Source organism: Mchenga conophoros, linkage group LG3, assembly GCF_057382185.1.
Source record: "Mchenga conophoros isolate Kocher_MC1m ecotype Shallow Benthic linkage group LG3, M_conophoros_male_GT1.1, whole genome shotgun sequence".
Taxonomy (NCBI): Eukaryota; Metazoa; Chordata; class Actinopteri; order Cichliformes; family Cichlidae; genus Mchenga; species Mchenga conophoros.
The window spans coordinates 75,781,788-75,804,896 of record NC_140528.1 but is presented as its reverse complement, the minus strand read 5'-3'; the positions used below and the strand labels follow the sequence as shown (position 1 = coordinate 75,804,896).

The 23,109-nt window shown below is 41.3% G+C and overlaps 3 protein-coding genes and 1 non-coding gene across 14 annotated transcripts in view; 3 read left to right on the top strand and 1 right to left on the bottom strand.

The window, feature by feature from the left end:
- kdm6ba (lysine (K)-specific demethylase 6B, a) overlaps positions 1 to 3,021 on the top strand; it is a 109,384-nt gene extending 106,363 nt beyond the window's left edge. For all 10 annotated transcript variants that reach the window (XM_085267287.1, XM_085267295.1, XM_085267296.1 and 7 more), the window contains 5 exons: positions 34 to 221; positions 331 to 472; positions 657 to 783; positions 1,090 to 1,260; positions 1,390 to 3,021. In XM_085267287.1, the coding sequence (XP_085123413.1) occupies positions 34 to 221; positions 331 to 472; positions 657 to 783; positions 1,090 to 1,260; positions 1,390 to 1,407 (646 nt within the window). In that variant the 3' untranslated portion in view covers positions 1,408 to 3,021. The remainder of the gene's footprint in view (positions 1 to 33; positions 222 to 330; positions 473 to 656; positions 784 to 1,089; positions 1,261 to 1,389) is intronic.
- Positions 3,022 to 9,206: 6,185 nt separating this feature from the next.
- Positions 9,207 to 15,054, top strand: tmem88b (transmembrane protein 88 b). The gene is made up of 3 exons (XM_085267285.1): positions 9,207 to 9,708; positions 11,964 to 12,374; positions 14,206 to 15,054. The coding sequence occupies exons 2-3, from the start codon at positions 11,970 to 11,972 to the stop codon at positions 14,488 to 14,490; spliced, it is 690 nt and encodes a 229-aa protein (XP_085123411.1). The 5' UTR covers positions 9,207 to 9,708; positions 11,964 to 11,969; the 3' UTR covers positions 14,491 to 15,054.
- Positions 15,055 to 18,474: 3,420 nt separating this feature from the next.
- On the bottom strand, positions 18,475 to 18,637 carry LOC146580521 (U1 spliceosomal RNA). Its single transcript, XR_014891713.1, has one exon. It is a non-coding gene; the product is annotated as a U1 spliceosomal RNA (small nuclear RNA).
- Positions 18,638 to 20,131: 1,494 nt separating this feature from the next.
- LOC146580520 (calcium-binding protein 2) lies at positions 20,132 to 23,083 on the top strand. 2 transcript variants are annotated; one of them, XM_085267283.1, is made up of 8 exons: positions 20,132 to 20,287; positions 20,501 to 20,563; positions 20,792 to 20,942; positions 21,474 to 21,504; positions 21,917 to 22,060; positions 22,207 to 22,316; positions 22,445 to 22,592; positions 22,769 to 23,083. In XM_085267283.1, exons 2-8 carry the CDS (start codon positions 20,502 to 20,504, stop codon positions 22,795 to 22,797), a joined length of 675 nt encoding a protein of 224 aa, XP_085123409.1. In that variant the 5' UTR covers positions 20,132 to 20,287; position 20,501; the 3' UTR covers positions 22,798 to 23,083. The 2 variants fall into 2 exon arrangements, with proteins under 2 accessions (XP_085123409.1, XP_085123410.1); XM_085267284.1 differs by having other exon boundaries at positions 20,136 to 20,282.
- The last annotated feature ends 26 nt before the right edge of the window (positions 23,084 to 23,109 follow it).

The window sequence follows — 23,109 nt, the reverse complement described above, 5'->3', positions numbered from 1 at the left end:
CACCTTCTACATGTCTGCCTTTAATGTCCTCAGGCACGGAGTGGACTACCTGACAGGGTCCTGGTGGCCAGTACTGGAGGACCTTTACAACGCCAACATCCCAGTCTACCGCTTCATCCAGCGGCCTGGAGACTTGGTGTGGATAAATGCTGGTACTGTTCACTGGGTTCAGGCTGTGGGCTGGTGCAACAATATTGCCTGGAATGTTGGACCCTTGAATGGTAAGAAGGGCACCATCTAGTGGCCAAATGCATATTCATTCAACTTTTTTTTTTTTTTTTTATGTAGCATTTCTTGTATTTTTCAATATTGTTTCATGTATATTTACAGGCTACCAGTATCAGCTGGCGCTCGAGAGGTTTGAGTGGAACGAAGTGAAGAAGGTGAAGTCCATTGTCCCCATGATTCATGTGTCCTGGAATGTGGCCCGCACTCTGAAGATCAGTGACCCAGACACCTACAAGATGATCAAGTGAGTACAGCTGGTTTTTTATCAGTTTAGGCACTTGGTAGGTAAATCCACAGCAGCACAAATTAAAAATCTGTTTTAGCGAAAGCAGAAAATATTGCAATGATTTTTAAAGTGGCGATCCACAGAAAAACTGCCCGTGAATATTGATATTGATTGCAAATGTGGGTCTCTGCCTTCCTGTCAGACACTGCCTGATGCAGTCCATGAAGCACATCCAGATCCTGCGTGACCAGCTGGTGGCTGAAGGCAAAAAGATTTCCTATCAGAGTCGAGTCAAAGACGAGCCTGCCTACTACTGCAACGAGTGCGATGTGAGTAACCGTCAAACACAAACTTAAACAGACTTTCGTTGCTTTGTGGCTTCGGTAGTTATCTTCATCTTCATCATCTACAGACCTTTTTTAGGGGTGTTAGAGCGAGTTTGTTAGGGCACATAGAATGGCGACTGAGTTTACTGTCTTATCTTTACCAGTAAGCTTACAAGCTAGGAAAAATAAGACTTTTTAGTATCATCAAACTCTGAAGCTGTAGATTTGAAAGATGGCTCCTGAGGTTTCTACCAGACGACTGATCAACTCATCAAAGTTTGACCCCTCTGCTGTTCTTTCCTGTCGCAGGTGGAGGTGTTCAATTTGTTGTTTGTGACGAGTGAGAACAACAGCAGGAAGTCGTACGTGGTTCACTGCGAGGACTGCGCACGCCACCGCAACCCGAGCCTGACCAACGTAGTTGTGCTGGAGCAGTACCGCATAGAGGAGCTCATGAACGTATACGATTCCTTCACCCTGGTGAGACTTGACTTTTTAGTGTGTAATCGCAGTTCTTTCATGAAATAACTCGATCAAAGACTTTGACTTTTTAAATTTGTCAGTAATAGATCTATTTTTAATCTTTGTTTCTACGTCTCGTCTTTCCAGGCCTCCTCCTCCCGATGACAGAGCTCCCCACGTACGTCTCCTCAGCCATAAACCAAAACTCCTGCGAGGCAGGACAAAGACAGTTTCACTTTGGTTTTCAACTCACCCATTCATTATTGTTTAGCATGATTCTTGCGACTACTGCTACTACTTGCCGAATAGCCAGTTGAATACGTTTACTCCTTACTTGTTTACAAAGAGAAAAAAAAAACCAAGCCGCCAATAAGATACCAGTTTACTCTCAGATGGTGCTTTCAACGAGAACCCCTGGACTCTGTGGTGGTTAACGGGGGCAGTTGGTGCTGTCATTGAACAAACTGTGGAGGGTAGCTGATGGTTTCAACGGCGTGTTTCTGTCAGTACCGGAAAGAACTCTTCTCTTCTCTTGAATATTGAAATTTGTACATGCTGTTTTGAAATTTCTCGTGGGGTGCTGTCTTTTTAAAAAATAATTTATTGTTGTTTTGTTTTTTTTCTAAACTAGATCCGCCTAGATATATACCACATTGGCCTTGTATTTAGAAAAGAGAAAATGGAAAAATACTAATAGAGTTATGAACATTTTTCTAAAAGCATTAAGAATTTAAAAATTGTTTGGAATGCTTCAAAAGATACGGGTTATAGCAACTTTGGTTGTTTTTTGCGGGGGGTTGGGGGAGGGGCTCTTGTGTTTTTTTTTTTAACTTTACTTTTTTAAAAAGTTTGAATGTGTTGTAAATTTTGTTTCTATGAGTTCTAGCTTTTGTTTTCTCTGGAGATTAATATTCAGTTGTCACAGGTTGTCAGGTCTTGTTCATTTCTTCACTCTGTGTATGACCGCTCTCTTTAAAAAAAAAAGAAAAAGTCATTGTCCTCTGGTGTGTGTTTTGTTTGTTCCAATATGCAGACTTCGTATTTCCTGAACTTTTTTTTTTTTTTGGCATTGTACATTTAATTTAAAATGTTTCCTCTATTTATTGGATATTGGCGTTCTCCCTTTTCTGATAGGGTTGTACAATTTTGCTATGTTTTATTCCCTTTGTTTTATGGTGACTGTTTGCTCTGTAAGAACTAAAACATGGAGGCTGTGTCCGACGGAGTGGAGGCTACTGTTTCTCTGGTGCTCGCCTCTCGCCTCCTGTCTTTTCTCTCATGATATATATTAAATTATATCTTTATCTTTAATATAACACCACCTTTCCTGTAGACAATAGGCACACTGCTCACGTAGAGAAGATGACTAATGGAATGCTGTGTTTGTACGCTTATTTAAAAAGGAACAGAATGACTTTTTTTCCAAAGTGTTTTTGAGAAATGGTAATTCTTTTTTAATATGTAGGGGGCTTTTAGATGAGATTTTAATGATTTTATGATATCTGTTGAATATGCTAACGGGATAGATGGTGCTAAATGTTCTCTCTGAACAATTTTTCTTTTTTTTGTCTTCTTAAAATGAGAATTCTATTTTTCCTGTTGCAATATTATCTTACACTTTCCTTCTCTTTGTGGTCATTCGTTTATAACTGCACTGTTTAGAGAATCCACACAGACATACTTGCAGACATACACACCAAACTGAGCCAGACATGTCTTAAACACTTGTGAATTTGTGACATTACTATGACTATTAATAAACGCTTTTTGATAAATTCAGACTGAGCACAATTTGTCTGAATTTGTTCACCTGTCATCTGACACCGGCGTCTTTCCTACACGCTCGAGACGCATTTTATAAAACTTGATGTAGAAGTGGAGAACAGTCAAAGGATGAACCCATTCATTTAGGTTCAGATGTGCTTTCTGCAATCCAAAATGTATCCACATACAATCAGTATAAATGATAAGTTGCTTTGACAGCGTTAAAGAGTTTGTCCAAAACAAACTGCTCCTGTCTAATACACTTTTCCAAAAAATTGAAAGAAACACTTTTGAATTAAACTTTTGGGATATTGATCTGGTGAGTTAAGCAGCAGTCAGTTAATGAGGTTGTTAATCAGTTTCAGCTGCTTTGCTGTTGAGATGAAATTAACCTCAGGTCCACTAGAGGGGCGACAATGACACAACCCTCATTTGGCTAGTGTCAGTGTCACCACTGGTCGCATGAGGTGATATCTGGACCCTACAGAGGTTGCACAGGTTTAATGCATCCAGGATGGTACATCAATGCGTGCCATTACAAGAAAGTTTGCTGTGTCTCACAGCACCATCTAAAGAGCATGGAGGAGACTCCAGGAGACAGCTAGTTACTCTAGCAGAGCTGGACGGGGCTATAGAAGGTCTTTAACGCATCAGCAGAACTGGTATCTGCTCCTTTGTACAAGGAGGAACAGGATGAGCACTGCAAAGAAGTACATAATAACGCCAACAGGCCACTGGTGTAAATGTCTATGACCAAACAATCAAAAACAGACTTCATGAGAGTGGCCTGAGGCTCTGACAAATATGTAAGACTGCTTTCTTCCATTTGTGCAACATCTCTAAAATTAGAAATATCCTGTCTCAGAGTGACGCTGAAAAACTAGTTCATGCATTTATTACTTCCAGGCTGGACGACTGTAATTCATTATTATCAGGATGTCCTAAAAACCCCTTGAAAAGCCTTCAGCTAATCCAAAATGCTGCAGCAAGAGTCCTGACAGGGACTAGAAAGAGAGAGCATATTTCTCCTGTTTTGGCTTCCCTTCATTGGCTTCAAGTCCAGAATTGAATTCAAAATCCTGCTCCTCACATACAAGGTCTGAAATAATCAGGCCCCATCTTATCTTAATGACCTTGTAGTACCATATCACCCTATTAGAGCACTTCGCTCTCGCTCTGCAGGCCTACTTGTTGTTCCTAGAGTATTTAAAAGTAGAATGGGAGGCAGAGCCTTCAGTTTTCAGGCCCCTCTTCTGTGGAACCAGCTTCCAGTTTGGATTCAGGAGACAGACACTATCTCTACTTTCAAGATTAGGCTTAAAACTTTCCTTTTTGCTAAAGCATATAGTTAGGGCTGGACCAGGTGACCCTGGATCCTCCCTTAGTTATGCTGCAATAGACGTAGGCTGCCGGGGGATTCCCATGATGCATTGAGTTTTTCCTTTCAGTCACCTTTCTCACTCACTATGTATTAACAGACCTCTCTGCATTGAATCATATCTGTTATTAACCTCTGTCTCTCTTCCACAGCATGTCTTTATCCTGTTTTCCTTCTCTCACCCCAACCAGTCGCAGCAGGTGGCCCCGCCCCTCCCTGAGCCTGGTTCTGCCGGAGGTTTCTTCCTGTTAAAAGGGAGTTTTTTCTTCCCACTGTCGCCAAAGTGCTGCTCATAGGGGGTCATATGATTGTTGGGTTTTTCTCTGTATCTATTATTGTACGATCTACTGTACAATATAAAGCGCCTTGAGGCGACTGTTGTTGTGACTTGTTGCTATATAAATAAAATTGAATTGAATTGAATTAGTGGGGCCTGTGCTCACTGTCACATATTCCAGAGAATACCAGAATTGGCAGGTCCACCACTGGAGCTCTGTGTATTTCAGAGATGAGAGCATTTTTACCATGAGCACATGTGACAGACGTGAAAGGGTCTGGAGAACCCATGGGAAACATTATGCTGCCTGTAACATCGTTCAGCATGACCAGTTGTGTGGTGGGTGAGTGATGATCTGGAGAGGCATGTCACAGACCTTTACAGGCTGGGCAACGGGGGCAACAGCTCCCTGACTGCCATTAGGTATCAGGATGAAATCCTTGGAGAGATTGGTCAGACCCTATGCTGGTGCAGTGGGTCCTGGGTTTCTACTAGTGCACGACAATATCTGGGCTCATGTGACAAGAGCATGCAGGCAGTTCCTGGAGGATGCATTACATTCAAACTACTGAGTATTATTTTGAGTTGCTGTGATGAAATTTCTGCAGAATGAACTGACCTGACAGAGATTGTTGGGTGTCTTTAAATTCAGCCTTCTGTAGCTTGATCATTTACATTTCAGTTCAATTCAATGCAAGTTAATTTTATTTATACAGCAACAAGTCACAACAACAGTCGCCTCAAGGTGCTTTATATTGTAAGGTAGACCCTACAATAACACATACATGGACAAAAAATCACATGACCCCCTATGAGCAAGCACTCTGGCAACAGTGGGAAGGAAAAACTCCCTTTTAACAGGAAGAAACCTCTGGCAGAACCAGGCTCAGGGAGGGGCGGGGCCACCTGCTGCGACCGGTTGGGGTGAGAGAAGGAAGACAAGATAAAAGACATGACAAGCCATTTCCATCAAACTATGTGATATCACTGTCGCCAACTCAGAAGGTCCTATGTTTGGTTCCTGCTTTCCGAAACCTGACACCTAACTCATTATTCGGTCCATATCAGAACAGATATTCAGCATGATTTTTTTTACCCCACTGAGATCTCAATTGTTTTCCAAGTCTTCCATTAATTGTTTTTGAACTGTATTTATTTATTTATTCCACTCTAAGCACCACTTGTTGTTAATTCTTATAATAATCGAGTGCTCGAATGCAAATGTTTCTCAATAATACCACTGAAGGAAGCTGCGCAGTGAAGTTAAATCAGCACAAACTTGGGAATGTGTTGTTGATGCATTAAAGTATATCTTATAGATCCTAGTTAGTCGGTTCTACACTGCTGGACCTGCAGCTAACATAGTTTGGAAAATTGGGCCACTGTCATGATACTCATCATGTATCGCCAGGCTTTTAGGTTTGCTACTTTGTATCAACACTGGTCAAAAAATCCACTGAAACATATTTATTACCTCAAAAAAAAAATATATATATATATTACCTTTTCTATATTTGATTTGAAACACAGAGCTCTCTGTGACACAATTTGCCGAAAAATCAATCGCCACATAAATCCTGTCAAAGCCTTCATTAATGTGAGCGCACACATGGAGGAGCAAGACACACTTTTTTGTGTTAGCTGTGTCCAGCTTGTTTCAAAGTATTCATTAGCTGCACCTCTGAATACAACAGCTTGAACCTCTCTGATGATCCGTCTGCGCTAACCATCTTCTTGCGCCTCTCTTCTTATTTATAGCACACATTCAGCCACCTCACCGCTCTAAAATATGTCACAACCCTCCTTCAAACCATTTAAAAACAGTCATATCCTTTGGCTGTGACATATGTTTGGCGCAGCTTTGTTATTCACGTCCTCACCTCGGGCTTGCTATTGTTAGACAAGCGTGTGAAAAAATACGGCTAGAGTAATCTAAAAGTTTCCAGTTGGACATCAGAACCCAGGATAAACTAAGGAAGGAGATTGCACAAGCAGAAAAACCTAAGAGATAGCAGAGCAGGAAACAGCACAAAGCAATAACAGACCTGCCAGGTTTTCCTCACAGATTATACGACAACAAGTCACACAGAGAACGCATTCAAGTTTGCTTTAGATTGCTCTTTGTTTACACCACCACAGCCACCAATGAGCACTAGTGCAAAAAGGTAGTATATCAATGCTTCAAGTAACTTCTAGTCAGACAAGTCCTGGTAAGACGCATAAGCTACGTGGTTTATAAGAATCTATCTGTTCAGATGGTGATTTATTCTGGTCAAAGTCACACCTCAGGTTTAGTGTGATGAGCAGCAGTAGCAGCAGTCCGATAATAAACAGATGTAAGATGTTGCAAGAAACATGAAGAATGGGAGATTACACTAATAGAAAGCAGTGAGGTAAGACGGCAACATCCCAAGAGACCCACAAAGGCTGTAATCAGTGAAATGATAAAAGATCAGAGCATAAGCAAAATAATTAGTGTTGTCTGATCCTGATTTTCCAGCCCTTTTCCTCTGCTTTGAGCTTGCACTGTTTATTTACTTAAAGCCCTTCTTTGGCCTCTTTATTATCCCCAGTTACCCAATAAATCTGAAGACATCAATGGGACAGCTATACGTGGTATGTAGAACTAGAACTATAAGCCTTTATGCTACAGTAGAAATGTCCCTACTTCAGATCTTGGTTGTTTTTTGTATGATCTCGACATTACAGATGAAATAGTTACTTCACAGCCTTTGCTCTCATGCTCAGTAAGAGCAGCGTAAACAAACATCAAAGTTTGATCGTCCTGATTACGCCGCTTGCTAGTGATTGCATAGCTGAAGTATTTTTTTCTTGGCTGAGACGAGAGCGTTGGCTCTCTTATCGCCACCTGACTGCAGCGGGGTGGACAGATAGACAGACGGAGGTGGTCTTCCTGTGTGTTTTCAAGCAGGATTTCCTTCAGCCTGTCCTCCTGCTGGCCCCATGGCCTCTAGCTTAACCCGAGGACATGGTGACCTGCCAACGTTCTGTCACTGCGCACGGGAGTTTTATACCATAGAGGGTGTTTTTAGCATTTAGAAAAAACATTTGTCATAATATAAGTGTGTAATTTTACTTTTTAATAATCTTTAGCTATTATTTCTGTTATCTAAGGACAAAAGCTATACATGTGACTTCAAACTGATTACACAAAAAAAACCCACGAACCATCTATATTTATATTAAATCTATTAGTGCTTAAATTATTTAATTTTATACTTTATCAGGTACCTGGCTGATTTGAACTCAGGTCTTCAAAGCTGCAGACAGCTTTGTCGAGCCCTGACAACAGGATGTGTTAAGAGCAACAACGTGACGCAGTATTTAAAGACAATGTGTTTTAAGCGGACGGCGCAGGTCAAATCAGTGTTTCCTCTACTTAAAAATCTTTTTAGCTAATCTAAAACTCATTTCTATGAAGACCTACTAAACATAAATGCAACTTCGGTATTTGTTTTTATTTTACAGAGAAAACTGAACTATGTTGTAACACTGCACCATGTAAAATGTAGCGGATCAGTGTAGTCAGTATATTTAAGGAACAGGGGCATGAACTACGCAACAAAAAACATGTATTAAACATTACTGCACTAAAAACGACACACACATGGTCAAGCTAAATCTAGATCTAGATCAGCTCTCACTAAACGTAGTGATTCTCTGTGCATGTAGCACAAAGAGGGCGCTATCGTGGACTCACACTGGTGTCACAGACTACCTCTAAGACCCACAGAGGTCCAAATCACACCTTCATGATTTATAATAACAACGTAACCAAAAACTCCTTTTAAAAGGATTGAAAGTCAGCATTTCAGCACAAACGCCTCACACCAACTGTCAAGCACGGAGGTGGAGGGGTGATGATGGGGGCTTGTTTTGCATCCACAGGACCTGGGCATCTCACAGTCACTGAGTCAACCATGAACTCCTCTGTATATAAAGTATTCTAGAGTCAACGTGAGACCATCTGTCTGACAGCTAAAGCTTGGCCCAGACTGGGCACTGCAGCAGCCACATCAAAGTCAACCTGACTGAAATGCTGCGTTGACACCTTAAGAGAGCTGTGTATGAAACTCTAAGTGTCAGATGGCATCATCTGCCTCTTATCAACTCCAGCTGAGTTTATCATCCTGTACGTTTAAATCACTGGTTAACATTTTCTAAAGCAGTTTTTGGACTCTGTAATACAAATAAACATGATAAAAAGAATGTGCTCGGCTCTGTGGTACCTCCACCTTTAAGACAAACCAAGTCTGCCTCTACTGCCCTTCCCCCCCTTTTTTCTGCTTTCCTGCACCTCAACTTATCAGGTCAGCCGCCTCATTCTGACCCCTAACACACAACACCCAGCCCCCATTGCAACAGGGAGAGGGTGAAGGGGTGTAGCATGTCCTGGATAAGAGAGGTGGAATGTGTGCAGTGAGAGGAGTTGCAGGAGAAAAGCAGGGGGGGGGTTTGATAAGTTTGATGGGTGGGGAGAAAGTGGGATGGATGCAGGGAGTGCAGGAGGAGGGGAGATACAGCATTCTGGACTCAATCAGATGGGGGGTAAAAAGAGGAGGGCAGAGACAGAAGTTTGACATACCGAAGACAAAGACCACAGCAACTGGAAGCTTCGGTTATTTCCACCATCATCTCTGCACCACTTCGTCCACAGCAACAATTTGATCGGTGGATTGGAGAAGACGACAGAAGATTTAGGACGCAATCTTTTCCACTGACATCTCAGGATATCTGACGTAAACCAAAAGCAAAGCTGCAGGACACCAATTTTTCACCTAAAGAGATAAGGCTTCAAAGGGGAACCTCCAAGAAGATCTCAAAGCCTGTTTTAACTTCACTCTGGAGAACTGGAAAAGAACAGCTGAAGGAATAAAAGCAGAACGAAAGAGCTTCATTAAAGTGTGCAGGGAGTGCACGAGTGTGGCTGACAGACTGGTCACAAGTCTTCTGCAGAAGAAGTGAGAAAAGCAGCAAAAATCTGGAGGAGGAACAGCAAGAGGTCCACCGGGCCCCACAGCACAACGTGAGTACGACCTCAAACCATGAAATCATATTAACACTGAACAGCTGAGATATAAGTTACTACACTGAAGCTAAAACACTGTTTACATCTATTGAGTGATGTTCAACAGAACGTAATGAGTATAAGAGACAAACAAGTATTATTGCAGCTATTTTGTTCCAGATAATAGAAAAGAAAGAAAAAACAGTTACGACACAACACGTTACTCCACGAAAAGTAAGAGCAGTGAGTAAAATGGGCGGAGTCCTTAAATGTATTTCCCATAAGCTGCACAATGAGTCACCTCACACACACACGCATGTGCGCATACACACTTTCCTGCCAGTCCTTCCTCTATGACCTTCCACCTTACAAAAACACTTGGGATAACAATGGGACACAGGCGTGGAAAAATTTACACTAAAGCACCCAGGACAGCATCGCGAAAGGCCCGGATCTGCTGTACCTGCTGAGATCCAGTGAGTCCAACGTTAGCCGATATATTTTGAAGGTTACTTTTTGTTCGACTTGAGCTTTAAGTGCGCACAGCGTGCACACACGGCCGTCTTACCTGACCTTTCTGACTTTACACGATTAAACGGCCTCACCCGTTTTTGTTTGTACAAAAAGCTGCTGTTGTGCACGCAACTTCCATCTTGCCATCACAATGAACCACTCATTACACACATCACACCACCGCCAGCACAGGCATAGTCCTCCACTGGTTCCTGCACAGGACAGATTCTAATGTGCTCAATTTTTGTCCACACAGCATTCCCGTACGGCATAAATATGAATCTGTGACTCGTTCAAGTCAAAGAAAAGATGGCCTTCCTATCAGTGTGTGGCAACGCTTTTAAAAATAAAAGGATGACAGGTTGAGTAGGTCTTTCCTGCTGGGATTTTTCCGGCACTGAAGCTTTTTCTGGCAGCTTGCACAGCCGTGGTACTCTCACGTCCTCTCTCCAACATGGTCATCGCTGTCTCCTGACCTCAGAGAAGTGAGGATATCCTGCAGCAGACGCAGCTGCGTACCCCATAAAATCTGCCCTAGCGCAAAAAGAATGCAACGTCCTGGTGTAAGATCTCTTAAATATCAACCCGATTTTTTGTTATATAAAATTGCCATAACTTATTCTTAATATTTCATGCTCACGAGGCCATTATTTACAAAAGTTAAATGACTCTATACACTTTATGAAACATTTGATTTCCATAAAATGCCTAACATCTTGCAATAATGGCACCTTGGCCATTAATAATATTGCGGGAAAATGGATGGATGGATAATTTTAAGGTTTTTTTGTTTTAATTAACCAAAATATTTAAAATATTTAACCCTGTCCCCTGCAATATTGTGAATATGCTAGATTATTGTTCTAAAAGACAGATAGGTTGAACATAACATTACCCCAACATATTTACATTAGTAAACCGCATCGTTTTTATGTCGTTCCATATTGTTATTACATTTTGTGTTGGGAGAATTATTCAATTCACTTCAACACAATTTATATACAAGTCAACCAAAAGCACTTTATATTATAAGGTGAAGACCTACAGTAATATATCCAAACCTGTGACCAACTCCTTTTAAACTGTCGTTCCTTTATTGATCTCTTCCCATGTCAAAAAATTGCTAAATCCCGAGAAAACGCGACCATTATTTTAACACAAAGTAAGCGAATAATTCGTTGTAGTAACAAAGTCATGGGTATTATTGAGCTGGTGCTTCACTGAGCTACAGTGAAAATTCTAAGGGTTCGATTTGTAACGGTGGACTGTTTTACTAGTACAAGATATATCTGTGATCAACAACTAGCCTGAGGAGTTAAACCTTTTTCTTTAGTAGCATCGGTACTTGCAGAGGCACAACACACAACACCACATAGCCACAGTTACATGTGCAAACAACACCCACATGTACAAACTTTCATGCGAGTTAGCCTTGATCTCTCCACTTCACAAACTACATATAACAATTATGGGGCCTTTTCCTTTTGGCCAATCAGCTCGCTGATAATCATCACCTCACAGATGGCATCACACAAGGCTTCCTAGCTTCCTGACAGAAAAAGCATGTAACCTCTTAGTGAACCCACAACCACTAACTCAGTGGTTTTTGTCACTTTGACACCTGACTGCTCACACAGTCTCCAACCACCAACACATTGGCCACACATACAACACCTTCAAAACACCTGCAATGATGTGCACAATCTCCTCATCCTTGATGTTGATTCAGACCAAGTTCCGATTTCTTTTTCTTCACACAGTTCGTTATGAGTATGGCCGGTACTCTCGAGAGGGGGGCACACCATCAGGCCTTGGACTTGTCTGAGGAACTGCCACCTCACCACCACCATCACCACACCAACCACCACCAGCAGCAGCATCTTCACCATTCCAACTCCCTGGCATCCACCGCGGCTGTGGGTGGAGGGAGAGAAACACCTTCACGTGTGGTTGTGCCTCCTCCTTATTCTGCAGCTGAGAGTGGCGGCGGGGGAAGCGAGGCTCCTCTGGAGCTGCGGGGATCTCTCGACTGCTGGGCCTGCTCGGTGCTGGTCACCGCTCAGAACGTGCTGATCGCCGCAATCAACGCGTGCCTCGCTGGACTGGTGTTCGGGATCATCCTGACACCAGCCATCGTCATGGTTGTGTTTGGCTTCCTCTGTCACTCTACAGTAAGAGAAAGGAAAACGGGGAGCGAATGAACGGGAACGTGTGAAAACTGTGTGAACTCTTTGTGTTCTTCTTCTGCACCGCGGCATTCAGGCGCAATTTAAACTCGATTAGCACATCTGCATGCATCCTCCGACGCATTTCATAATAATTCATAGAGCTATTTGCTCTCAAAAATCATGCATCGCAGACATTTGAAACCACCGGAGTATGTAAGGAGAGATGCTGAGTGGAGATGATCGCATCAATCTTTTTATGAAATATCTACAAGTCCTAATCTTGTAACTTTTATCCACAAGTTTGAAATAGTTGTGCTTGGGGCTTAGGGAGTGCTTTGGCTTTTATCATTGATGAGAGGTTTTATAATCTGATAAGTCTCAGATTCTTTTAGATGTTGAGGAGAAACAACTGGACAGGGCAAGTGGCCAGGAGTAGGATAGGCATTAGAGCACAAACCTTTAAAGAATGTCTGCTTTAGGGATTAAAATACACTTTTTAACATATGATTGTGAAAGCATAATATCGGAAAAACATAAATATTAAAAACTAAATAAACGGTTAATACACAGAATTGCATGTGAGGAAACAATATTTTTGAAAAGCACATACAGCTAAAACCAAGCTGCTCACTTAACATCGTATGCAGAAGCATCACCTGGACTAAACCAAAAAGTCATGGTGGATCAGAGGCTTTCACACATACCAATGGCACTTGTGTAGGCCTCCTTAATAACCAGAGGGACCAGGATTCTCTCATGTTCTCTCACAGTAAGACCTCATGTGACACCAGCTTAGAAAAGGATTAACCAGGATCTGGGAGGGTGAAGAAAGGAGAAAATTCGGGAGAAATAAAAAGGGCCAAAGAAAAAAAACATATAAAGAAAGTAAGTTGGATCCAAGTATTTAAGAAAACACAACCACACATGCAATATATACAACTTTTTGCAAAAAAGAAACAAGTGCATTCCTTTCCCAGTACACCCTGCCTCAGATCTGGAGGCATTCAGGAGCTCTCACGATTTTAAAACAAACACGGGCATACTTGTCCGAGTCTTATCTTCTACGACTCCTATTCTAAACGCTTCCTCCGTTAACTCGCACTATATTATATTTTTATGCAGAATGTTCGTTGTTTTTATTTTAAAAGTAAGATTAAATCAGCTATACGGCTTTAAGACTGCACGACTTTAATCATTTAAAAGAACAATATAGAAGACCTTATTTCAAATTCCAGTGGATTCTGGTGCACAACTCTTGCCTTGCTTTGCCCTTTTTGCAACTCTACAGACAAAGGTTGACAGAGGTTTGAGTTTAGTGTTTTCCATGTCATTCTTACTTTCTTGCAGCCTGCACTTTGCTCGTGCATTCATATGTTCACTTCACAGGCTTATAGGGATAATTCAGACATACCGCCTCTCCTCCTCTTCCACATTCATATCTTGAACCCATCACCTTTCCTTCCACTCCCACTGTGCTATTGCACATACTTTGACATAGAGCATCAATCCAGCTCACAGTAGCTTCAACCAACGTCTTTTTAGTTCCATTAATTTTTCTCAGACATGCATATGTTTATGTGTGTGCGAGAGAATGAGAGTGTTATATCTCAGACTACCAACTGGTGTCTGTCCTCACCTCATACACACATACCGCATACACTACGTCATCCTCTGGATTGTGATGGCGGCCGGCAGATCAGCCAAGGTTTTCGTGTGTGCGACTATGTGGGAGCGGAGCCTTCTTAAAAAATGTATCATCCTGGGTAAAGTTGCAAAATAAAGGTTTAAAATGATGACTGACTGAAAACACTAAAGTTTGCCATGTGGTCTGCAGGTGCGCCCCCATGGAACTACACCCTACTGCTCAGACCTACTGACCGATGGAGGCTGTGTGGCTTTGCTGGTGGTGGGCTTCCTCTTGGTCACCCCTCTGCTAGTCCTGGCGCTGGCTGCATACTGTCGTCTGGCCCGACACCTCCAGCTGGGCCTGTGTTTCATTCCATACAGCCGGGCCGTGTACAAGAACCTCCCGGCCACCCAGCATCGTGGCCTGGGCACGGGCTGCTGCGGGAGTCGAGATGCTGCTGATGGCGGTGGAAAGGGGAAGGTCTGGGTGTGAGATGACTGTGGGCTTGGTAAAGGGGAAAAGAAAATGGGGTGAGAAAAGACCTTTAGATTAAGTAAAGGGGCACGAACAAAAAAAGAGGGGTTAAGAAAAGGCAGCAGATGTCAGGAAAATTGAGATATGTGAACTATAATTATCTTGTAACTTTCTAGTTACAATATTGCCTCAGCATTATGGAAAAAAATGAATCCATACAAAGCGTGTATACTTCAAATGAAACTAAAACAAATGCAAATTCCACTTTGTTAAATAACACGGTCTCAATAAGAGAGCCTGTTCAAGTCAATAAATTACAGCCGAGACAAAAAGACACTTACATGATGGTCTGGTTTATTTTTATGTGTTTTTAAGTGATTGAGAGGAAGCTGAACATCTGAAAAACATCAAATCCCACAAAGGTTGTACTGACACTTCACAGCTGTATCCTGTCACATTTATGTTATAATGAGAAACATTTATATGTCTAGTGTAGTTTTCTTTTTAGCTGTTGCAAACTGTAACTGCATTCTCTTGCATGTTTTGTTTCCTTTTTTTGAATAAATAAAGCTACGAGAGTTAGCTGGTGTGGTCTGCCGTTTTATTAGTGCGAGTTTACAGAGTTCAAAAGCAGTTTAAATGTCCTTTGTTCCCCTTTCACTAAAAAGAGAAAAACACACCACACAAAAATACTGCAAAAGGAAAAGGCTGCCTTATATGCATATAGTGTCGAAACTCAAAAGGCACATCTCACTTAAAAATTAAGATGTACAAATGTGTTCAAATCAAATCTCCTGTTGAAAACAAAACAAGAAAACTGCACCAAACATCAAAATCAAACCAAAATAATACACAGCAAGGCCAAACTAATAAGTCTTCTCACCAGATATTGATGCTTCTTTCCTACGTGACACAAAAAGTAGGAGACAGATGTTTTTTTTTGTTTTACTACATTCCTGTAATATTATTGTTGAAGTCCTAAATGATCAACTTTAAAGTGTTTGTGCACCGTGTACAGTAAGACAGGCATGGAGAACAGCACTGACTGGGAGGCTTTGAACAGATGACACACTCAGTTCAAATCAACATATAAGACTTTAAGAATGCACAAGCATCTACCTAAAATCTATTTATTTAATCTATCATCTTTGATATTTTTAGGTACAATTGTAATGTATTTTTTTCATCTCCGTTAAATAAACAGGCAGCCTTAAAGTATGAAATATTGATATACAAAAACATAAATTTGTTTACTGTCACAGTGGCTGATAGTGCCACACAGGCCTCAGCGCGAGCTTGAAGCCATTACAATGTTTAAGTTGTTTAATGTGTAGGTGCTCACGATAAACAGATTTTGAATGAAAGCCGGGAACTTCGGTAGCACAAAAACTGTCAATTCTTTATGCACATATATGGATCAGTCCCTCTTATTACCATGATTGCCCCTTAAGGTGTTTCCAAAGGCACCGTGTTAATGCCAGTCATAAACAAAAATATAAACAGTATCCTATTTACTTGGCGATAAGTTTGCTTTTAGTCTTTAATCAGAAAGCCTTATGTTGGCTAGTTAAGTATCGGGCTAACGTTTAAAGCTTTCACTTGAGTGAAGTCACATTACTGTTACTGCTAAGTAATGTTAGCTAATTTCACAGCCTTTCATACATCACCTCGCCATAACGGCTATAATAACGCTGCCATATTGTATCATACTCAGTGCATTTCAATCATCATAGCAAAACAATTATTTGAAAAAATTAGCATGTGTAATGTACACACACTGGAAAATTATGTACTAGGGCTTACGCAAAGTGCCCCCTGTGAAAAGGTGCAAATCCTTTTTGCAGACCTTTCAGGTGGATTTGTTCCTTGTGTTATCCATACTTTGTATTTGTTGTTTTTCAGCAAACACTTATTAAAACAGCAACCTCCAGGCATGTGGGCAAAGTCTACGCTGACTGTAGACGGTTACGTCTTTTCATTGGCCCGGAGTCTACGGTGAGCGTAGACACTGTAGACTCGGGCCAATAGGAGCGTCGGCTCCCACTGTAGACGACCAATCGTCTGCTCGACGGAAGTTGCGTCACCAAAACAACAACACGCAGCGGAACAGCGAAGAAGCCCGCTGTTTTTTATGGAAACTGGCATTTCTTTTATGTTTACGCTAATTTATCGACTCTGGATTTAGCGGAAATTACACGATAGCGCATTTAAGCCTTTTTCTTTGTGGTAAATGTTAGCCGCGCGCTAGCCGACATCTAATGTATTACGCCCATTTCTAGTCTTTTCAGTGGCTACAACTGATGTTGGCGACATTAGCAAGTCATGTTGTAAATCCAGATGCCCATGCACCTCGTCAGCAGGCCTGGTGAGAAGTATGGTCTTCACCAAACCTGCACACAGCAGCTGCTCAGCCTTCACTCACGCACAGAGGGTATCCACGCGCCTTCAAGTCAACACGATGCTTTCCGTGGCTCGTTACAAACGATCTGAGATATATGAAGTAGTACGTGTATTTAATATCATACTAGGCAGATTTACCGCACTGCCATTTACTACACATTTACCCGTGTTTGGCTATTGTCAGTACATGCACAATGATATTGTTGATGGTAACATGTATGATTCCAGCCTACCTGATAGGCACTTTTGACTTTTTGTAGTTCAGCTCACTGATTGACTATCCTGCAGTGCTGTTTTCCTGTATTCCTGTTTCATCCACTTTAATAAAGTGTCCTGTGTTACAGTAACAGTGAGTTGTGGATTTACTTAACGAATGCCCAAGTTGGGCTTTAATCTGTCTTAGACATGTAGACACAACTATGTAGAAACACATAACAGACCTGAACCAAAGAAGCAATGTGTACAAGCAGGCAAAGACAAGTTTTGGAAGTATTTGTACAACACATGCCTCCGCAACAACTTCAGTGTTTCCTGGAATTGATTAGGAAACACTAACAGAGCTATTATCTGTTATGTGAGTCAAATTTCCCCAGATAGTCTTGGTTGACATCAGGTGAATGTGAAAGCCATGGTGTATGATCACGCCATTTTCATAATCAACTATTCAGTCTATTTGTCACAGGACAAACATAATCTCTCATAGCAAGTTTCTAATGATTTTACAACTCTTACCTTTGACAAGTGAACCCTAACATGGCAGCAAAGTGCAACAATGTCTCTCTGTGTAGGGATCAGGAGTTCAGGGCATGCCTGTCTGTAAATGACAGTGTCATGGCATGAATAATCCTTCAGATTTTACCAGTTGAAAAGTAAAACAATTACATTGTCAGAAGAACCTAAAAGACTTTGCACATAATAATCACAGAAGAAAAGAAAGGAATTGATTTTCAATTGCTCTTAATTTCAGGGCACTTTCCAACCTGTTGGTTCAAAAGAGCCAAAAGAAAATCCTCATCGATGTTGGAGTAAAAACTAGATGCTTTTATTGGAATATACACTGATAATGCTTACTGTCCTGTCATTGTAAACCAGTCAAAATACATAAATAACACATTGTGATCATGCTGAAGACCACAGACAGCAGTCCAGGCGTCAGGCGGGATAAAGGAGCTGAAAACATCACCTGATAAAGAAAAATCAGACAACAGACTGAATGAATAAAAGAAGGCTTCTTCATTGCACATTTTTCACCAATCACAAGCCTCTTCTCTCACTCTAGACTTTTGACCAATCACCGATCAGGATGAATTGCACTACTGTACTGTCCATCCGACTGTTCGGCAGACAGACATGCTGAGGAGCAAGGCAAAATTTTGCTTTTAGACTTCGGGACTCATTTTATTTCTCCATCTGAAGAAAACTATTCAAGCAGATAGTTATTTGTGGTGAATGAAATACGGTTACAGTTTCAAGAGGTTTTAAGCACTACACGCGAAATCCAAGCACTCTTCAAAGATTTCAAATACCAGAATGCACCCCGATTAACGATGTACTTGTTGAATGAAAAAGAGTAGGGGTGTAATTTTCTTTCTCACATGTTAATAGGGGAAAGCGCGTACGCAGTCCCCACTACCATAAATTATGCAGTTGAGATTCCCACATTTGAGGAATTCACAGAGGTCAGAATTGCCTTTGTGCAATGGCAAAGCCTCGCTCTGGATGAACCACCTTTGTGATCATGGTATCATCCCTGCCAGGTAAGTATGAGTGAGAGACAGCCGGGCGAGGGGTGGGTTTCAGCCGCATACGAGTCAGCCTGACGGTTTTACGGAAATAAGCAGCAACACAATGTTTAGTGGAACACGATCATAATTTAAAATCTAACTCGTTCACCAAATGATTAATGCTATTTTATTGACATGTAATAGTTAATTTGAAAGTTAAATAGGCTGAGATTTTCCCATAATGCTTTGCCGCAATGTATGGGTTCGACGTCGCAGCTTACTTCCGGTCAGCGAGCGTTTTATTTTTTTTTAAAGTTTTACAAATCATTATACAATGACAATGACTAGGGATTCATTTATGTAATATATTCGGCAAGCGTCCAAAATGATAAGACTAACGTGATAAGTGAGGCTTTCCTTTTTAACTGTGGTTTCATTCAGCCAAATTGACCTGGTGTCTATTAACAGGTGTTTCCCCAGCTTTGCTCACAAAAGATTAATAAAACTGGAGTAAAATGTTAAAGAAAAAAATAAGTACACTGTAAAACAAGTCCATATGGGACAAAACATGCGTCGACATTTGTCTATTTTACGAATAAACTGCTCCAGCAATGTCATGCTAGCGTGGCTGTAAGAGTACTGTGAGTTTTGGCGCCATCTAGTGGACCACCGAACAGACCGACATGCTAACCCTGACCAGGGGCGGGAGCATGTGCAGTAGGCCAGCTGCTATGAGCCCAGTGAACACACGGCTATTTTGCATAAACGCAAATATTGAATAAAAGTCATCTGGCGTTTAAACAAGAACTTGTTTGGTGAAGTTAAGCTATCAACGTGCACAGTTTTAGCTGCCATAAACGATCCCATACTCGCATACATTACAGTGTAAAGAAAACAGTATAAACGGCTACTCATTAGCAGAGGAGACCTACATTATCCGACACCTGGTGATGCACAAGCTTACCAGCCTGTTAACTTAATTAGTACCCTGAAAGAAAAGTTCAGTTACAGCAGGGGTTATTAATGATTTATTAATCATTGGCTTACCCATGGACTGGCGCGACACCACCGAGTTTAAGGCCTCAAAAGCGACATTTTCAACACTCATCTGAGGAAAGCTGAAGGTGCCATTGAAGATGACGACTGGACTGTTTTTATACAGCCCAACATACAGGGAAAACTCCATAAAATACACGACGTATTCCAGGATAAACAGACTGCTGAGTAAATAACATTTAGAGAACGATGTCTGTCTCAAACGCACGTTTAAGAAAGTCATTAATTGTCTAATATTTGTCGTTAATTGACCGTCTACTATTTGCTTATATCAGTAAAAGCCCGTGGAGCCTGTAAAAAGAAAGAAATGTCCTGTTTTGCAAGTATTTTTATGACATGTCATCTTGTGGCTTTATTTGTCCACGGCCAAAGAGGTATCCCAGGTATTTCACTTCTTGTGCTCAGGCACACATTTGGAGTCGAACCAGCCACAGTCACAGTGCTGCTCCACGTTTTGCTCTCTGATTGCTGGCTGCATGTTTAGCCAGGTGATTACCTGTTAAGCCTCTCTGACGGTGGGAGGTCGAGAGCAGATAGAGCAGAGTATACCGTGAAGCCATTCACAACACAAGAGGAACACCGCTAAAAGAGGACACGATCTCTTATTGCTCATACTAACTGGACACAGAGGTAAGGTAAGCAATGTGCAGTAGAAAAAACAAGATCAAGTACTAACAGTGATAGAAAACACTGTTTCTTTTTTATCTTTAAGCATTCCTAAAACTGTTAATTTTCACATTTCCAAACAATAATAATGGATTGCATTCATATAGCGCATATTCACTAATATGTTTAATTGAAGTACATAGTGCACTTATTGTGGCATGTGTGTCTCTGTTTATCCACAGCATGTCCAAAGCAGGAGAGCGGACCCCTTCAACAACTTCCGCTGACTCAGCCTCAGCAGATGGGTAACTTGAGATCGTCTTTGTGTGTCTTCCTCAAAGTAGAATAAATTTGTCTAAAAGTATGCACGATTTCCACAACTCTGATGTGTGGCCGTGGTAACTTCATTCATTACCTCAGGAAAAAATGTTCGAATTTCTCAAGCAATAAATATGCTTATTCGTAAGATGATTTTTATAGCAGAGGTCTCTGGTGTCAAATGTGAGGAAGAATTGTGACTTTACATGTTTTAGAAAAGAAGGCGGCACTAAATCTCCCAAGGGAAAGGAGTCCCCATCAGGCTCAGTCTCCGAAACGCCCAAGAAGTCTTTGAAGAAGTCCAAGAAAGTCTCTGAGAGTAAGAAAAAAGTCTACATCTCCGTGCTCAACAGTATTTTTGGGGCGGTAAGTATTTTCACCCATTCAAATGTGCTGTACAGCTGTGACCTTTGACCTTTACATATTCAATCACAGTTTTAGCTCAATTTTATATCCCAGTATCAAGTTTTTCTTCACACGCATTTGTTTAAAAAAAAAAAAAATCATTATCCATTTAAACGCCATGACAACAGTCACAGGTGTCACATTTTACAATGTCAGGAGCCAGGCGGAGGTGAGACGGTGTGCTTACAGGTGTGCTCCTGATCTTTCTGGAGCTTTTTTCCACTAAGCCTGGTGTGTCTGACGTGTTAGTCGCCCGTTAGCACAAGCTTAGCGTCACAATTCATTAGGATGATCCAAAAGAAGAGCTCCGTCAGAACGAGACCTTTTGTTTTTTGATATGTTTATAAATGATAATTACACACAAGTTAGCAATCTTTGATGTCATGAGCATCACACTCATTTGCAAAAATGAAATGGTGTCGATTTTATTCTGTTGTGGAGTATTTGACTTTGTTTTTGCTGCTGTGACATGTCTGATTCGCGTGTGTGCAGGACAGAGAACTGGCTCAGGCTGAATTAGACGGTGAGTCTCACTCACACCTACATCAGCGTTACATTTATTACACTGAGGTGTCGGGCCTCAGAGGTGATCGCCTAAAAATCCTGTTTTGTGTTGTCAGTGGTGAATTATTAGAGTTTAAATGAACTGTTAATGTTAAAATGACTGCCTAAACCCAGCTTTTGTTTAGTGTTTTAATATTTTAAGCTTTTTTTTTTCCAGTTCTTTTTTTTTATTTCATTTACTTTTTGTTTCTTTCCATCTTCATAAATCTATTGTATGTTCAAAAGTAGGGAGAAATGTTCCCAGACCACACCTTTTCATTACATACTGTAACTATTTTTCAACAGTTTTCCTTAAATTGTGTGAATTTGGGTGCTAAATGTTATCAGTAACTTTCATGTTCTCTTTGCAACCCCTATGATATTCCTCACAGAGCTGCACGAGGCCTTTAAGGAGTTTGACTACGACCAAGATGGCTACTTGAACTACAAGGACGTGGCTGAGTGCATGAGGACTATGGGATACATGCCCACTGAAATGGAGCTGCTGGAAATAGTGCAACAGATAAAGATGAGAAGTGAGTCCACTGAGAACATGTTTAATGAAATCGACCAGTCGATTTCAAATCTTTATTAAACAGTCAAGTAAAAAAAACAACAACTCCATATTTGGCCATGTTTTGGCCTTTATTGGTTCACTTAAGAGCCCCTTTCTTCTTCACAGTGGGCGGGTTAATGGACTTTGAAGACTTCATTGAACTGATGGGACCGAGGATGATGGGCGAGACGGCAGACATGCTGGGACTAAAGGAGCTCCAGTCGGCCTTCATGCAGGTCTGTCAGCTAACGATGACTCAATTACCGCAGTTATCGAATTAGAGCGAATGGACAGAAATCCCAAATAAATGTGCGCGCACAGTATCATCGGATACGCACGTCATTTCAAGTACTTTGTTTTTCAGTTTGATGTAGACGGAGATGGAATAATCAACCTGGAGGAGTTGAAGGAAGCGCTGAAGACCCTGCTGGGGGAGAAGCTGAAGAAAGGAGAACTAGAGGAGATCTTAAAGGAGCTGGATATTAATGCAGATGGGAGCATTGATTTTGAAGGTGAGAAGACATCAGCATGTTCGGGCCATTAACTGATTCATTAGAAGTGTGTGTGTTTTTACACTTTTCAAACTTTTCATCCACATTCACCATTACACCAACAAACCCCTGCTCTTCTGTCAGATGCCACACACTCACTCAGTTTTCTGTTTTCTCTTCTTTCTCCTTTTGCTCAGAGTTTGTGATGATGCTCTCTATTCGCTAATCGTTCGACAGACCGACCAACCATGGACAGACTGCTTTGGTCCACAGCTGTATTCACAGTTAGGCTCACTTGTGTTTGTAACCTAGCTACAGACTTTTACTACATAAAGTGTGGCCTAGCCTTGTAATAATGCTGCATGTGACGAACTTCTGCATCACTCCCACATGTCATCAAATGCAGAATATGCCGAGTGTTATCATTTTGTAGATCCATGAACATTTTGTTGTGATATAGCATGTAAATAAGACTGCAGTGTTTTGCTATTTTAATAAAGAAATCAAACTCACTCATGCCTGTCACTGAAACGTCAGG

Coding starts and splice junctions, on each gene's coding strand:
- tmem88b (XM_085267285.1), top strand. CDS start 11,970: ATGAGTATGGCCGGTACTCTCGAGAGGGGGGCACACCATCAGGCCTTG. Junction 12,375..14,205: donor GCTTCCTCTGTCACTCTACA/GTAAGAGAAAGG, acceptor TGTGGTCTGCAG/GTGCGCCCCCATGGAACTAC.
- LOC146580520 (XM_085267283.1), top strand. CDS start 20,502: ATGTCCAAAGCAGGAGAGCGGACCCCTTCAACAACTTCCGCTGACTCA. Junction 21,505..21,916: donor GGCTCAGGCTGAATTAGACG/GTGAGTCTCACT, acceptor TATTCCTCACAG/AGCTGCACGAGGCCTTTAAG. Junction 22,061..22,206: donor GCAACAGATAAAGATGAGAA/GTGAGTCCACTG, acceptor TCTTCTTCACAG/TGGGCGGGTTAATGGACTTT.